Source organism: Caretta caretta, chromosome 1, assembly GCF_965140235.1.
Source record: "Caretta caretta isolate rCarCar2 chromosome 1, rCarCar1.hap1, whole genome shotgun sequence".
Lineage (NCBI taxonomy): Eukaryota > Metazoa > Chordata > Testudines > Cheloniidae > Caretta > Caretta caretta.
The window spans coordinates 337,939,778-337,957,381 of NC_134206.1; the positions used below are offsets into that span (position 1 = coordinate 337,939,778).

The 17,604-nt window shown below is 43.4% G+C and overlaps 1 protein-coding gene across 7 annotated transcripts in view; it reads left to right on the top strand.

Moving 5' to 3' along the window:
* The window catches only part of GRM3 (glutamate metabotropic receptor 3), a 149,121-nt gene that overhangs the window by 120,956 nt on the left and 10,561 nt on the right, over positions 1 to 17,604 (top strand). For all 7 annotated transcript variants that reach the window (XM_048836514.2, XM_048836509.2, XM_048836512.2 and 4 more), the window contains one exon: positions 12,892 to 13,958. In XM_048836514.2, the coding sequence (XP_048692471.1) occupies positions 12,892 to 13,958 (1,067 nt within the window). The remainder of the gene's footprint in view (positions 1 to 12,891; positions 13,959 to 17,604) is intronic.

Here is a 17,604-nt window from a genome sequence, read left to right on the forward strand (position 1 = left end):
TTTATCCTCTATCCTTGGGAGTGGAGGAATGCAGAAGTATTAACAGGATATGCAACTTGCACGTTGTTGGAAAAGAGACTCCAATGAACTCTGATGTCATTGTAAGGTGACTTGTCAGCTTTGCATCTGGGAGGACGTGATACACATGAATAACTTAAAAGCCAGTAGTGGACATCTTTTATTTCACCATCCCTCTGTTGTTATTCATTGGTGTGCATAGTGTAACTTCACATCTGAACTGGCTGACTAGGCATTTTGGACATTAGTAAGATGTTTCCCTGCATGGTGGTTTAACCCCTCATGATATTAGATGTAATTCCTACATCTTATATCGAAGGCAGGAGAGATCCCACAGAAAAGGTATATCCTAACCCAAGCCCCAAATTAGCAAGGCACTTAATGTATGCGAAGAGTCCCACTGAAAGCATGAACTCACTTGATTCTCCATTTGGAGTCTATATGTTCACACCTCCACTACACTCATGTTCATGGCAAATTCACCTTAGAGTGAGCAACTGTGTACAAAAAAAAATATTCTGGGAGTTGAACCCCTGCATGTTGTGTGGGGGATTATTATGGGGTGTTGAATCTGTTTACATTTCCAAGTGAAACTCAGGTCATCTTTCCCTTCCACCAATATTACACCACTGTCCCAATCACTGTAATTGATCTGCTCTACACTCTTCTCCAGCTTAGCATGTCCATTCCACTCTGTATGGGCACGAGGGTTACTGTACCCAGAACAACATAGCATTGTGTCTCTATTCAAACTGTACAGCATTCTATTATCCTTTATATGAATGGCAATTTAAGATTAATTACCTTAAAGGGATTATTGCTCTGCTTGGAGTGCACTATATTTTCCTATTGGAAACACAATCTACTGTTGCAAACATTCTCAGAATTATCAAATTGTATAGTAACTGCCGGAGAATTTTTGGTAGTTTTGTAACAAAAACAAATATTATTGCATTACAAGTTATCAAATCCACATCTGTCAAATTTGGGAGCTCCTTTATATCAAGACAATTAGACAATAACAGACAGAGGGTCTATTTCAAGGTTCATTTGGTTCCTATTTCTAAAGTCTGAAACTAGCTAATTAAAAACATTTTTAGCATTCTCTGGAAACATCTCTCTCATCCTCCAGGTCCCCCACACATGAGAAAAATGTCTTCACCATCATCATGCTTCAATATCTTAATTTCTGAGTCTATTCAAATTCCCTTGAGATAAATCCAAAGACATTTATCCAAAGAGATTAAGAGGGACTGAATGAATGTGATAGATATTTAGTGCCTAACCACCATTATATGCAAATGCAATCTGTGGGCTAGATGTGAAGGGAACAAGGGATGGTGCATAAGCTGCAGAACTGCAAGAGCAGCCCTTAGAGGTACTGTACTTCAAAGACACAGGGGTGAGAAGGGGATGTTGGTACATTACCACTGGCTTATACCAGCAGCACTTTACAGCACAACCTCTAGGCCAGCTCAGCTACACTAGCCGGTGCATTGGGAAAACTGAGCCAAAGTTCTACCCATCCCTCTCCCCACCAAATGCCAACTCACCTGCTCCAGGGAAGGATTAAATGGACATGCCCCTGCTTAGACCTTCATGCCTGGTCCAACGATCTGAGTAGCTTGTGTAGTGTGTAAAGGGGTTTTTTGCTTCCTTGCGTAGGGCACATAGTCCAAGTCTGAATCTAGGCCTGTGTAAGCAACTTTATAGTCCTCAGTATTTGTACAAGCAAGGTCATCAGCTTGCAGATTAATTCAAAGAATCACAAAGGATTTAAAGATCTACTTAGAATATAGCTATCCCTCTCCTAAAGTTTCACGCCCTCACCCTAAAAAGGTCCATAATTCTTCATAATGGGATTGGGTTCCCCTTGCTCATGTTTACAAAACAACTAGTTGGCCTGAGGGAGGAGTCAGACTGTTTAAAGTCACGCTTTAATTTCCTTTGTAATTACAAGTTGATTGCTAGTATAAATTACCTTGCATGCTTGCTGCCTTTTGTGCCAGCCATTTCTGACAGTGAATAATCTTAACTTAAAAGCCTGATATCAATCCACAGGCATCAATGCTGAAATCCCACGGTACTTTCCCATGGCTTGTCAATTATCAGCTAAACAGAATTCTTTAACAAAATTAGCCTTGGTACTGCTTGATTTTTAAAAATTATATTCATGCCATTTTAATTTTAAGGATTCATGAGATTTTTCTTACATTTTTTAAAAAATGTAATCTTTTTTTGCTAATGTTTATACGCTTCATATTTTCTGTGTATCAAACTGAATATTCTTCGATAAATCAGAGCTCCAACTGCAACTTCCAAAATGTCCTGAGTAAGAATGATGTGATGAGAAAAAGATCACCTTGGTTATGGGTTGCCACCTTGCTACCAGCCAGTGGTTCCTCAACAGCAGAGGCCCCAAGGATCATGCAAGTAGGTGGACAAGACAGAAAGGAAAACAAAGAGCATTGTTTTCATGCAATCATCTCATCTCAGAGGCAGCTCGGGAGTTTTCCCTACCTAAGGCAAGATCTAATTTACAAAGTTTTCTCTGCATAGGTATATTTGTCCAAGAGTGTGGTCAGCTGGCAGAGCTGGGCAGCAGGGCCCGCTTTCAGGAGAGACACTTCTTCTTCCACGTATCTCTGACAGTTCATACAAGCTGCTGTCACTGGGTATGTCTACACTGCAATTAGATACCAATGGCTAGCCCATGCCAGCTGTCTTGGGCTCATGGTGCTACGGGGCTGTTTAATTGCGGTGCAGACATTGCAGCTCAGGCTGCAACCCGAGCTCTGGCACCCTCCCACTTGCAGGGTCCTGGAGCCGGGACTCCAGCCCAAACCTGAATGGCTACACTGCAACTGAACAGCCCCTTAGCCCAAGCCCAGTGAGCCCAAGTCAGCTGGCATGGGCCAGCTGCAGGTTTTTGTTTGCAGTGTAAACGTACCCATTTTGGCCTGCATTATTGAGGCCTAGTCCCCTATTGAGACTAGACTAGGCATGATTTTCCTATTTGACTCTCTGGCCTTGTCTACACTTCAGCATAAACCCTGCCCACATGGACAGGAGGAATTCTCCCATCAGCGTAGGTAATCCACCTCCCCAGGAGGTGGTAGCTAGGCCAACAAAAGAATTCTTCCATCCACCTCGCACTATCAACACGGGGATTTAGTTCAGTTTAACTATGCAGTTTAGGGGTATGGATTTTTCACACCCCTGACAGCCCTAGTTAAACTGACCTAATTTTCTAATATAGACCAGGCCTCCATTAATAATCGTGTGAGGGTTGACAGTTGCATGTTCTGGCTCCCAACAGCAAGTCAATTAAGATGCTTAGCTGAAATGTGAGCCATGGAGCTGAATATAAAATCTGATCAGTCACAGTTGATAGTAAGATTACATTTATAAAGGGTAAATAAATGTTATATGATAGACATGAGCAGTATGTGTTACAGATAGGTATAAGCACATCAGGAGACGGTGTTACAGGTTGTTATAAGATGTTTGCAAGCAACCTCCTGGACACTATAACACTTGATTTTTTTTTTTTAAATCTATTAATTATTTACTAACCCGTTATAAACTATTTGTAAATGGATCTTAATATAAAGTGAGACCATTTGAGCAGTAGTGTAGAGAATACTCTGGGTGTGAGCCTTCTCTCGGTGACCCTAGTGTAAATCAGGAGTAGCCCTGCTGAACTTGGTGGAGTTACACTGGTGTAGAAACACATGCCAGTGAGCTCTGATTCAATGCTACATGTGGTTTGAAATGTAATCACACTAGAAATAAATCACTTCAACTGCACCAAATTGTATGTAGCTAACTCAAAGAGAATGAAAAGCTAAATTAACTCCTTGAGTCCTGCAGGATACGTTGTAAGAGGAGCCCATGAGCCCCAGGCACCATGTATCTTCTTGTATTATCAAGGATCTTCCTTATAAGGCCTTGCCAAGACAATGAATATGCCCCTGAAACGGGGCGAAAGGGGTTAATAGAAAGTACAATTTTCATATTATCTACTTGCATAAATGTGTTCTTTTCCACAGTTACATCCGCTATTGGTAGTTTTCCTAGCGCCATCTAGTGTGACTAAAGGGGTTTTACATAACTTTCCAGGAAACTTCAGCGTTTCATAGATCTAATCCGTTCTTTACCTTTTCATTTCCACATTAGCTTCATGAGGTACCACTTACCACAGGGCTGTGGAGCCAGCAGGCTACTGAGGAAGGTAGCTCTAGTATGCACAATACGCATTCCTACATTTGTTTCTGAACCGCATGAAATCAAGGCTTAGGAAACAGCAGGGCTGAGGATATGCAACGCTTTTGTCGAGGCATGTCATTAATGAGCTGTCTCTGTGCTACTGAGCTCTGTCTCTGATCTGCACCTGGTTTTGGAAGATTACATACTGCAAGCACAGAACAGATTTTTTTTTATTTAAGACACTGTATCTTCTCAGATTTAGGCATATCTGCTGTTATTTCCACGAACGCTCAGCTGCTAAAAGTGTTATTTTCTCTAAAGTGACATTTATACATTAAGCACCGTGCCAAACACCTGCTAGGTATTCTGCAGAATCCATCCCTGACCAAAGAGGTAACTGCCTACGCATAAAACCATATCTAACAGCCTGCTTCCAGTCCGCTCAAAATGAAGCTCATCTCTTTTCTATAGGTTCACCTTTCCCATAAGAGTTTCCCAGTATCTAATATATTGAAACCTCTCTTTCACTCTCCTCTCATATATGCAGTGAGATCCTGCAGTTTCTCCATCTAGCTGGCCCCATGTGTGGACCTGGAGGCATTTCAGAGAGAACTACCACACCAGCCTTTAACTTAACCTTTTCCCTAATAATGTACATTCCACTAGTAGGACTTCTCTCCTACACCTCCCTGCATCATGGGTACCTACTGTGTACCATCAGTTCCACGACTGCAGGCTCCTCCACAACACTCACTAGACGTTTGTTTAAACATCTTGTGAGATCTGGCACACAGAAAGCATGTCACCAAATTATTCTCACAGTCAATATTCACTACCAATAGTCAATAGTCAATAGTCACTACCAATATTTCTGCTGTTCGGATTCCTATCACCACAGCCCCTCTGTGTCTCCCAGCTGTAACCTCCATCTCCTGGAGCAACCTCCTTGGTGTCTGATTTGACTCCTGTGTGGACATGTGAGTTCCATCTGAAGGAGTTTGTCTGTCAATTCCACATTGGCCCCTCTCATCCTGAGCCAGGCTTTCTCAACTGGCTTTCCCATCAATGCAGCCTGTTCTAAGGAGGGTCTATGCTGTACCTGTGGGCAGTCTCTATAAACCCATTTCTCTCAGCTCCCCCAATTCAACAATTCTGGACCTGTGCTAGGCTCCCAGGCCATGAGCTGTTTGCACCAAGCACATAAATGCATCAATGGGCCACAAGGCTAGGAGATGTACCTTCTACAACCCGTGCAATAAACTGGGCAGCTCTTCCCTTCTGAAATATGTTACTGGTATCCTACCTCTATTTTTAGTCTGGTGGGGTTTGCTCTGTAACTGGGCACTAGGCAGAATTGGGTAATACCTTTAAGTGACTTTAAATTTACTCTGAAACCTTTAACTTACATATTGTTTTTTTGGTTTACAGATTTTACTTTAGCTAACCCTCTTTGCATAGGTGTAATTGGGCACTGTGACGAAGTATACTGGGCCCTTTGAGGCCCCCTGCTGGAGGTCTTGTGGTCTTACCACACCCTGCCCCCCAGAAAGGAGCAATGAAAGTTGGTCCTCCAAAACTGCCTCAAAAAGCTGCGGGGAAGCAGCCAATCAGAGCCCAGCTGGCTCAGTTAAAAGGAGCTGAAGGGCCTGAGCAGATCATTTGTTGGCTGGGACCAAATGGGTGAGGAAGGCTGTGAAACTCTCCAGGCGAGGAGGCCTGGGAGAGACCCGGTGCAGGCTGGGAACAGACAAAGATATCTCACCTGAGATAAAGGTGAAGAGGAAGGGGCTATGTGGGAACTGGCCCAGAGAATAGCAGCAGTAGTAGTTATTAAAGGAAGCAGCACATGGCTGCTATTTGTAGAATCCCTGGGTTGGGGCCCAGAGTAGTGGGTGGGCCAAGTCCCCCCACGGACCACTGGGGAAGTGGCCTAAGCCCTGAGAAGGGGATCAGACTCAGTACTAAAAGCCCAAAAAAGAGGCTAGAATTTAAACAGGACATCAGAGAACCGCTGAGGACAAAGTCTCCAGGGAGAAAGCCCTGGGTTCACTGCTCTATACCAGGACAGGCTCAGACTTAGAGCTAACCCAGAAGGGGCTGAAAACTGAGCCCAAAGACAAGGCTAAAGACATCAACAAAGGCACAGGGACAGGCCCTGTTGGACCTTATACCCTAGAAAGGCTTCCTTCATGCGTTTAGACTCTGGGCGACTTAGCCAGAGGACTGAGTCGCTAAACACCCACCTGATGAGGTTAACAGCCGACAGGGGGCAACAGGAGCAGACAGACTGAGTGTGCAGGTTCACACCCAACCGACAGGAGGTGCTCACAAGAGGTGAGTGTCCGCTGTCACAGGCACACAAAATGCCAGGTAAGGATGAATTCAAGAATACTGCTGCAAAGATCTTCTTTTTTTATTACCTTCCAAGAGACAGGAGAGATTAGTTAACTGAGCTAATACCTTTATAAATGGCTGTTTTAAAGATTGTGACTTAAATCCCCAAATTAACTGCCCAAATTAATTTTAAAATTGAAACTGGGAAAATAAAGAAGAATAAAATCCTCGCTGAGTGACTCATCAGTTGGTCTGGGATTTCCTTTCTGGGAAACTCACCGCTGTCATTTAGAAATTATTCCTTTTATTCTATAGACTAAACTTCTATTTTATTATCATTATGGATTCTTGTCTTCAGTGTGGTGGTTTTTTTTCAGTAATATGAAGTCAGCTTCTCTGGTATACCTTGAGATGTACATTGCTACATCAGCTACATTATGTTGATAAATACCAAGTGAAAAATGCTTCTGTAATTTTATATATAATCAACAGCTACATTAATTACTACCATCAAAGGGTTTCATTTGCATTCTTTGGTTCCCCATATTCTAATTTAATCAATCACCGTTTGGTCAAATGATTTCAGCCTCCTTATCCAAAGGATTTAAAGTCTCTCAACCCTCACACAAGCATTGTAATTTATTTTTATCTATCGACTGCCACCAAAAATGCAAGCATCTGTCTGTATGTGCATGGGCAGAAAGACAGCTGTAATTCATAGATTCCAAGGCAAGAAGGGACCAGTGTGCTCATCTAGTCTGACCGCTTGCATAACACACACCAGAGAACTTCCCCAAAATAAATCCTAGAGCAGATCTTGTAGAAAAACATCCAATCTTGATTTAAAAATGTCAGTGATGGAGAATCCCTCATGACCCTTGGTAAATTGTTCCTGTGATTAGTTACACTCACTATTAAAAAATTACGCCTTATGTCCAGTCTGAATTTGTTTAGCTTCAGCTTCCAGCTATTGGATCGTGTTATACCTTTCTCAGCTAGACTGAAGAGCCCATTATTACATATTTGTTCCCTATGTAGGTACTTCTAGCCTATAATCAAGTCACCCATTAATCTCCTCTTTGTTAATCTAAATAGATGAGTTTAGGTTGACCAGTGAGCAAGTGAGAAAAATCAGGACAGAGGATGGGGGGTAATAGGCGTCTATATGAGAAATCCCTGAATATCGGGACTGTCCCTATAAAATTGGGACATCTGGTCACCCTAGATGAGTTCCTTGAGTCGATCACTTTAATTGTAAGACTAATTGTCTTTATAAACTTGGACCCCTATCCTGCAAACATTTTTGCACATGCTTCATTGCAGTCAACCACTTGAATGCTTAAAGTTAAGCACATGTGTAACTGTGCATATGTAAGTCCCGCTATTGTGGGGAACTTTCCTAGCTTCTGCACTACCCCGGTGAAGTGGGCTAGCAAAAGGATCCGAGTCCTCACTCCCACTTCTTTTACCCAGAGGACTCCCTGTCCTTGAGGACTCCCATTCCACGCTCCTGTCTGGCAAAGTCCTCGTAACCCCAACAAGGCTGGGCCCAGGATTCCTGGGGGCTTGACCCCCAACCCTGCTGTGGTCACCTAAGACAGGAGCTAGGGTGTCCCCACTCCAGGGTACTCTCTCTGCACTGGCCACTTCTCTGACCCACTGATCATTACATACAATTTAAAGCAAATGCAAGTTATTTAATCAACAATTAATTTTAAAAAGAATAAGGAAAAATGGGAAAGGTTAAAGGAAACACATCACCCTGCTCTGTGGCAGGGAACATCACAAACAGTGTCTCTGGAATGTCAGGGCAGTTCAGTCTCTTCCTTGTAAGTCCCAGGCCTTCTTCTCAGGCCCTGGCTGTGCTATAGGGATGCTGTGGGTTGGACACTCACTCTGGTGGTGGCCACACGCTCTCAGGCTCTAGGTGGCAGGGCCCTTCTTCCCAGGGTTGCCCCCTCCCTGTCGGGGTTACCAATCCCCCTCCGAGTCTGGCCTGCAGAGCCTCCTGGCTGAGGCATCTCCCTGTGCTGGGCCCACTACCCAGGGTCCCCACTCGCTCTCCCCAGCTGCTTATGACACCCGGCTCTGGACTGCTCCAGCCCCAGCTCCACTCTGCCTCAGCACGGCTGCTGCCCTGCCTCCAGCTCCCTGGGCTGCTTCTCTGGCCCCTCTGGCTCTGGTTGCTGCAGCTCTCCTCCCAGGACAGGTCTGCTCTGCAGGCTGCTTCTGTGACTCTGCTCCCAGCACTGACCTGCTTCGTGGGCTGCTTTTCTGGCCCCTCTGGGTCTGGTTGCTGCAGCTCTGCTCCCAGCACAGGGTCTGCTCTCTCTGGGCTGCTTTTCTGGTCCCTCTGGATCTGGCACAGCTCTGCTCCCCAGCTCAGCTTGGGCCCCTGCTATCTCCTTAGCTTGGTCCCACTCTGTCTGACCCAGGCAAATCCAGCTCACACAGAGGACAGAGGGACAGAGTCCCTGGCCTTCTGATTCCCTGATTAGCCTGCCCGCCCTGTCATTCAGACCTGGAGCATTGGCCTCTTCCCATTGCTCCTAGGGACTGGCAGTCTCAGGGTCCTGATTCCCCATTGACCCTTCCCCCTTTTAGTACTGGGAGCTAGCAACTAGAACACCCCCACTGAATGTTAGTAAGGGGGCAACAGTCCCCTTACACATAGAATGGGGGTCTTACTTTCTGTAGCTCTCTGCAACCAGTGTGCAAGGTTGTCTAAGGCCATGCCTGAATGCCAATATTTATATACATATATAAAAGGTACTATTTTTAATATTGATGATCACCTTTGTTAACCAGGTTGCAGTGCTGGGGTTTACTACTGCAGGATGCCAAGAACTCTGGCCCTCAATCAGCCAAGCACTTGAGCACGTACCTAACCATAAGCACACGTGCAGCCCCATGAAGCCGCATGCTTGGAGTTGAGCACACCACTAAGTGCTTGGCCGGTTCCAGCCCCTGATTCTGAGACTAGCTGCGCATCTCTAGTTCCAGTAGCTCAGCACCTCACAGGATTTGACCCACTGCTGCCCAGTGAATAAACTGTCAAAATTAAGCGGGTGCTAACCGAGTTTCCACCATCTCCATACGTGCTACGAATAATGAAATAAGACAGTGGCAATGACAGCACGTTGCTGAAGCGCTGTTAAGTGCTGCATTATGATTTTATATTAACGGTGCTTCTGGCTGAGGGAGCGGGGAGAGGAACTGATTTAATCTTCCCTCTCGTTGTCCTGTATTGGGAGTTTGCTACTTGTTTCATGGAGATTGTCATTTCAGGGAGGCCTGGCTGTTCCAGGGAAGTATCTGCTGCCTTTAGTCATGCAGGGGAGTGCTTTGCTCTGCCAGGAGTCTCATTGGGCTAGATTGTGCCACCCACACGGGGGGAATAAGTATTCCCCTTACACCACTGCTACCCAGACTACCCAGGCCTGGAGAGTAGCCTCACAAGCGAAAGCTGAGCTACATGCTGAAGCAGATGGGTGGGAAGTGGGCTGGGACGAGACAGCAATGGGTGAAGCGTCGGCTCTAACCCCCAGCACAGCTGACTAATTTGCAGCTGGCGTAACTCAGCAGTAAATTACTATTTCCCTACCCCTCCTCAGTGCAAGTAAGGGAAGAGAGTACCTGTGTGTCAATGCCTTCTAGGACTGCTCCTAGGCAGGTGCAGCTTATGCACCACTTCTTTGCTCTGAGATTTGCCTAATGTCATGGTCCATCCTGTGAAACCAATGGGAGGAGCTGCGGACTTAGATAGATTTGTGTGTTTGAAAGTTCCCCCTGCCCCTCAGGGCCACCGCACAGCCACAAGGCTTTAGCTCATGCTTTTAGCTCTGGAGGTATCTTTAGTCCCTAGGGTATCAGCCAAGAGGTAGCCGTCAGCTAAGGGAGACAGAATTTGGCCGTGAATGCTTTTAAAAAATACAATCCATCTACCCCAAGAAATCCAAAGGAAATGGATTGTAAACTGGAGGGGGAAATTACATCCTTAACTAAAGGGCTTTGCCTATGTAAATAAGAGTTTGACAGAATAAAAGCTATTAACCAACTGCAATGTGAGATGAGGGGGGGAGGGAAGGAAAGGGGAGATTTATTCTAGCAAGGGCAGGGGAACCACTTCCATCACCAGACACACCAGCAGAGAAATCTTTTATTGCCCACCCGCAGTAAATACACTTTCACTTCCTGCCAATGATGCTGTTCACCTTTTGTGCTGCAGCGAGAGAGGTACAATAAATCACCTTGTAATTGCCATTTCCTCTTACATTTTTAATAATTCTTCATTCCCTTTGCGAACCGCAGCTTGTGGAAAAAACCAAAACGCTCCAGAGCTTTAACAGTCCGAAGTGCTACAATATTGATTCCCCACAGAAGGTCACAGTTCCAGTTCATGAGTTTTTTATCCATTCCCCAAGCGCGGCCTTGGACCACAGCAGCGCATGCCAGGCAGCTTAACAAAGAGCTGTAACAAAATCAATATAGTCAAGCAAAGTATGATAGATTCCTAACTGTTTAGGATGCAATAATAATAAGATACAAAAGCATGTCAGGAAATTGTTATGGAATTTATAATTACTTCAATATCATCCTCTCAATCAGATCGTTCCAAAGAAATCCTCTCTTTGGCTTCATTTTACACTGTCAAGATCCAAACTGCTTCTTACCAAGAGGATCCTTTAAAATGCCTTCTAACCTGCAGGGTGAATTCCATTGAATAACACTGAGCTCTTGCCAACAATGATCCCCTTTCCTGAACGACAAGAGACAATGCAAAGGTTCAGGATTGCATATACAATGGGGATATCGGAGGGGTTTGAATGGTTTGGGGAAAGTTCCCTTCCCCTTCTTCCTCCTTTCTCCTGACATTATAACTTTTCCAGGCATATGCAGGATTTAAAGTAGCATGCATTAGTCTAGCAACTTCCTTTCCAGGTGCTAAAATTTCTCATGCTATTTGATGGTCTGCTTATAGTCACAGGCTACAAGGGAGCTCTCCTCTTGTATCTTCATGCAACGAATGTGGGACAATACCCTTGTGGTGGGAGGGAAGGTATCAGCATGCAATTGAATAGGGGATAAAGGTGGAGGCTATTATGCTTTACCTCTAAGGTTACTAGAAACCCACCTTCGGAAAAACCAGCTAGGAGCATGACTTACCTCTGAAACATTTGCACCAGTAACAACGGAGGATGTAGAATGTGTGATATCCAAGCAGTTGCTGTCCATGTTCAATGTATTTTTTAATTCAGCTGGGTCCAAGAGGAAAAATTCAGAAAATATGTAGATCAGTGAAATGCATATTTTTAAATAGGGAAGTAGCAGGATACAATCTCTAGTTTGTCCATCCAAGGAATAGCATATTCAGTGCAAAGTTAAATATGAGCTTTGTCAAATGAGTTCATTCTTGTAAGTTAATAGGAGCCTAGCAAACTTAAAAAAAGTATTGAACCAGATCTTCAGCCATAGCTCCATAGCTTCACAGAGCTATGCCAGTTTTACACCAGCTGAGGATTTGAGCCATTGTACATTTTGATAGCCTTTGTAGAGCTCATTAATATCTAGCACATAGGTCAAATAGGAGATGTCTTTGTAAATCTGGGGGAAAGGGCCTTACAGATGATAAATGCTACATTTTTCCATCCTTCACAGTGTGGGGAGGGCTCCAGGCTGACTCTGTATATATTTAGAATGTGCATTTGAAAGAGTGGTCAGAGGTGAACTGCTCCTAGTCCAGTGGCTTAGTCCACATGCTACCAATGATCTGCGGAGATGTTCTTGATAGTCTGTAGAATGAAATATTTTGAAACGAAAACAGTGGGAAATGAAGGTATTCGAAAAGGAGGAGACCCTTGAAAGGATTTATCTCATATGAAGTGCTCTGCAGTGCATTCCATATAGTTGGGACATGTATAATTTTGAAATTTGGCCCATGTGCATAGCTTTAGCATGGGATGCCACTTTGTAATAGAGAAATCTTTTCACAGGTGACCTCCACAGCAAGACCAAATTTGAAAAACAATATTTAGACCATTAGGATTTCAAATGCATGCTCTTAGCTATTGGAAACCTTGCTTCCCTTAGAGTTGCAGTAAAGTCTCAGACCTGACCTTGATCTTTTGGTCATTCATAACACAGCTGTTCCTTGAACAGGTGCTTCTACCAATAAGAAAATTTCATAATTGATGTTTGGGATCAAAATACCTCACTCGCTCTAGATGGTCTAAAAAACTGACAGTGTCTTGCTAGATAGACATGCCTGCCAAAAGAAAGAAAAATGCTTAGAGTCTCTCTGTTCATTTCCTCTCTTTCTGTTTTTGACAGCTCCATTTAACCCTCCCAATGCTGCGGACAGCGTGGTCAAATTTGACACCTATGGAGATGGGCTAGGCCGATACAACGTGTTCAATTTCCAGTACGCCGGAGGCAGATATTCCTACCTGAAGGTTGGTCACTGGGCAGAAATCTTGTCACTGGACATAGACTCAATTCACTGGTCCAGAAGCTCTGTCCCCACTTCCCAGTGTAGCGACCCCTGCGCTCCTAATGAAATGAAGAACATGCAGCCAGGAGATGTCTGCTGTTGGATCTGCATTGCCTGTGAGCCCTTTGAATACTTGGCTGATGAATTTACCTGTGCAGACTGCGGGCCTGGGCAGTGGCCCACTGCTGACCTGACTGGCTGCTATGACCTACCAGAAGACTATGTCAAGTGGGAAGATGCCTGGGCAATAGGCCCCGTTACTATTGCATGTCTGGGTTTTATTTGTACCTTCATGGTCGTGGCAGTCTTTATCAAGCACAACAACACTCCCCTGGTCAAAGCTTCCGGCCGTGAACTGTGTTACATATTACTCTTCGGGGTCTTCCTGTCTTATAGCATGACATTCTTCTTCATAGCCAAGCCTTCTCCGGCCATCTGCACCTTACGCCGTCTGGGGCTGGGAAGTTCCTTTTCAGTTTGCTATGCCGCCCTCCTGACAAAGACAAACTGCATAGCCAGAATATTTAACGGTGTGAAGAATGGTGCTCAACGGCCTAAATTCATCAGCCCCAGCTCTCAGGTCTTCATCTGCCTGAGCCTCATCCTGGTACAGATCGTGGTGGTGTGTGTGTGGCTCATAGTGGAGTCCCCGGGCACCAGACGGTATACTCTTCCTGAGAAAAGGGAGACTGTCATATTGAAATGCAATGTCAAAGATTCGAGTATGTTAATCTCCTTAACATACGATGTAATCCTTGTAGTCTTATGCACTATATATGCCTTCAAAACAAGGAAGTGCCCAGAGAACTTCAACGAAGCCAAGTTTATCGGTTTCACAATGTACACAACGTGCATCATTTGGCTGGCCTTCCTCCCCATATTTTATGTGACATCTAGTGACTACAGAGTAAGTCTTTGGACATTTGTTTCTATAAACTGCGTGCATCAACTTAGCAGGAACCTGGCATTTTCCTAAAAACATCTTTCACTTTTCTGCTCTCCAGTGCCCCTGGCATACATTCCCTTTTCATTGTTAATGCCCTGCTAAGCATAAGACACATCAGCTGATTGCTTTATATGAAAATGTTACTTTACTTCAAAGCAGATGATGGACTTGCTTTGAACTATGGTTGTTCAGAGAATGTTTTTACACTAAACAGTAGGTCTGGCTGATGGAGGCAGAAGCACATGGGTGAAATATTCACGCACTGGTATATTACTACGGATAGTCACAGTTACAATAGGTCAGACCAAGGGTTCAGAAAACAGTTATCTAATAAAGGTGAATTTTAACTAAAAGCTTAACCAAACTGTACAGTAAACCTCAGGATTACTAAAATGAGGGAGGTAGCTGTGGTACATGGTCCTTACACCAAGTTTCACTGTATTCATTCACCTTTCTGTCAATTTTATAAAATTAACTTTGCCAGAGGATGTTGTGAAGGTCAAGACTATAACAGGGTTCAAAAAAGAACTAAATAAATTCATGGAGGATAAGGCAGGGTTGGTGTCCCTAGCTTCTGTTTGCCAGAAGCTGGAAATGGGTGACCGGGGATGGATCACTTGATGATTACCTGTTCTGTTCATTCCCTCTGAAGCACATGGCATTGGCCACTGTTAAAAGACAAAAAGAAAAGGAGTACTTGTGGCACCTTAGAGACTAACCAATTTATTTGAGCATGAGCTTTCGTGAGCTACAGCTCACTTCATCAGATGTATCTGATGTATACAGATGTATACATCTGATGAAGTGAGCTGTAGCTCACGAAAGCTCATGCTCAAATAAATTGGTTAGTCTCTAAGGTGCCACAAGTACTCCTTTTCTTTTTGCGAATACAGACTAACACGGCTGTTCCTCTGAAACCTGTTAAAAGACAGAATACTGGGCTAGATGAACCTTTGGTCTGACCCAATATGGCTGTTCTTATGTTCTTGACTAAAAGACAAGACTGTCATTGGCAGTCGAGTTGAACAAATGTTGTTGTTTTTTTTTTTTTATTCAGTGGCTGATCCAAAATATCCAGAAAAAGAATTTCAGGTTAAACAAAACATTTTGTTGGACTCTAAATGATATTTTTTTCAGTTTTCTTATATTTTCAGGTGTTTGTTATCCTTTAAGTTTTTTTAAAAAAACAAAACAAATCTAGCAGCAATTCTAAACAAAATGTCACTGGAAATGAAAAGTCAAAACATTTTGTTTCAAAAATAGTTGAAATAGTTAATATGAACTTTTTCACATTTATTTGGCCAAAACTATTTGCCAGATTCGATGTGCATTCACTCATAGTTTTGGTTGCCCTGAAACTGCATTTTTTGGCAAACAAGCTATTTCACCAACATTTTTTGTCCAGATCTAATTGGTGGTATATGTCAGGGAGATAATAGGGGAGTTAATAGCATCGTTCTATATTAGGGTTGGCCAAGGAACAATTGTTTCATTTCAAAACGTGGTTTCATTCCAATGAATGAAATGAATGAAAAGTAGACCTTTTGAACTTTTTAGAGAGAGACACACCCCCTAAAAAAAGAGAGAGACACACCCCCTAAAAGCCAATAGCCTGGTGGTTAGAGTAGTCGTCAAGAATGTGGATGACCCCAGTTCAAGTCGCTATTCCGAATCAGAGGCTTAAATCTGGGTCTCCCATAATCCTATGTGAGTATTCTAACCACTAGGCTATTAGCTATTCTGGGGTTGGGTCCTCTATCTCTCTCTAGAGAGTCCCTCCTGGACCTGTATAACCTTCCCATCAAAAACAACATGTTTCCACAAAACATTTTGTTTTTGACAAAACAGCATTTTTCAATAGGAAGTGTAGTCAAAAAATTTTCAACTGTCTGCACTCTACTCAGGCTTGATGGGGCCAGACCAAGAATATTATGTGTAGTTCCAGTTTCCTTAGCCTAGGAAAGGTACAGAAAGACTAGAGACAGTACAAGGATGGATAACAAAAGTCACACAGAGTGAAACGAAGAGAGCTAAATGTGTCTAGTCTAGACAAGAGAACCCAGGGAGACATGATTAGTCTATAAATAACTTCAAGGTAACAAGAAAGGGATTATTTAGTCTCACAAGAAGTTAGGACAAGGAGAAATGGCATGCAGCCAATGAAGGAAAAGATAGGCACTGGGGAAAAGTTCTTAACACTAAAAGTAATTGGGTAGTGAGGTGGACACAGTGTTCAATGGGTGGGGACAGATATAATGAGGCATTAGTGGGTATGCTAGAAAGACTAGTCCTATAGCGTGATTGGGATAAAACTAGATGACTTAAGTGATATTTTCCAACTCTGTTATCTATTGCTGAGATTTGAAAGAAATCCTGGGGATTTGGGTGCAAAACCTCCATTGAATTGAACTAGGTTTTGGCAGTGGGATTTCCTAAAGCACCTGAAGTTAGTCAGGAGCGCACGTCTCATTGACTTAATTTCAGAAAAGGAAGGACTGAAGTGAATGGAACTCTCATGTAGGTGCTTTGGCAGCTCCCACTCTGGGTGTCTGAACACTGTTAATCTCACTTAAATTCCAGCCACTGATCCTACTAAATGGACTAAAATTTTATACATAATAAGTGATGCTTTTGTTATCTATAATCGAACGGTAACCTACTCATTCCATTCTCCTGTAAAACAATGCTGGTGGGGTCACTCTCTGGAGCTATTATTTGGGAAGTTGGTACAAAAAACAACCCAGGAGACATAACAACAATGAATAAGTGAATGGTGACTGGATTGAGCTTTTATTATTATATTTGAAACTGGTTTCGGATGCATGAATAAGGGTGAAAATATGGGCGGCTACTGGGAAACGTATGCAGAGATTTGGGCGCATTTTAAAAACTGAAAATGAAATAAAATAAAATGTAGAATTCACCCAGTTAATTAATACAAATACCATGGGAAGAAACAAAGTGCCCTTTCCTAGGTTAGAGGGAAAAGGGCTATTTCACACCATTGATTTTTACGAAGTTCCACTTTGACTTCAGCGGGTAGTCCTACTTCAGAATCAATGAAATAGTAGGACCTGATGTTATTAAATAGTCACTCACAAATTTGCACCAGTGAGAGCAATTAATGTATTTAGTTTTTTTCAGCTGAAGATTCATCTTAGCCTAGCCTTAGGGGATGCAACTGTAAGAGATGTGCCAGAGGGGAAAAGTCTGGGGGTTAGATAAGTTCTAACACAGTCAGATGTTAAATTGTCCTACTACTCAATTTACTGTGCTCTCATGAAAAGAGGTGTGTGGTAGTTTCTCACTTAAGTTCTGATCCAAACTGCATTAAAATCAATGGAAGTCTTGCCACTGACTTTAGTGCGTTTTGGCTCGGGCCAGTAGAAAGCAAGGAAAGAGGAATGAATGGAAATGTGGCAGGGTGTTCATGTTCTCTCTGTGTCCATTCAGGTTCCTAAATGGTTCTCCCCACCCCCATGTGGCATCTGAGTACCATGCACTGAGCAAAGCTTGAAGTAAGCGCTTTTTGTAAGGGGTTATTCTATTAATTATACAGACCATCTGCTTGGTGCTCTGTGAATACATATAATGATGAAGACGACGA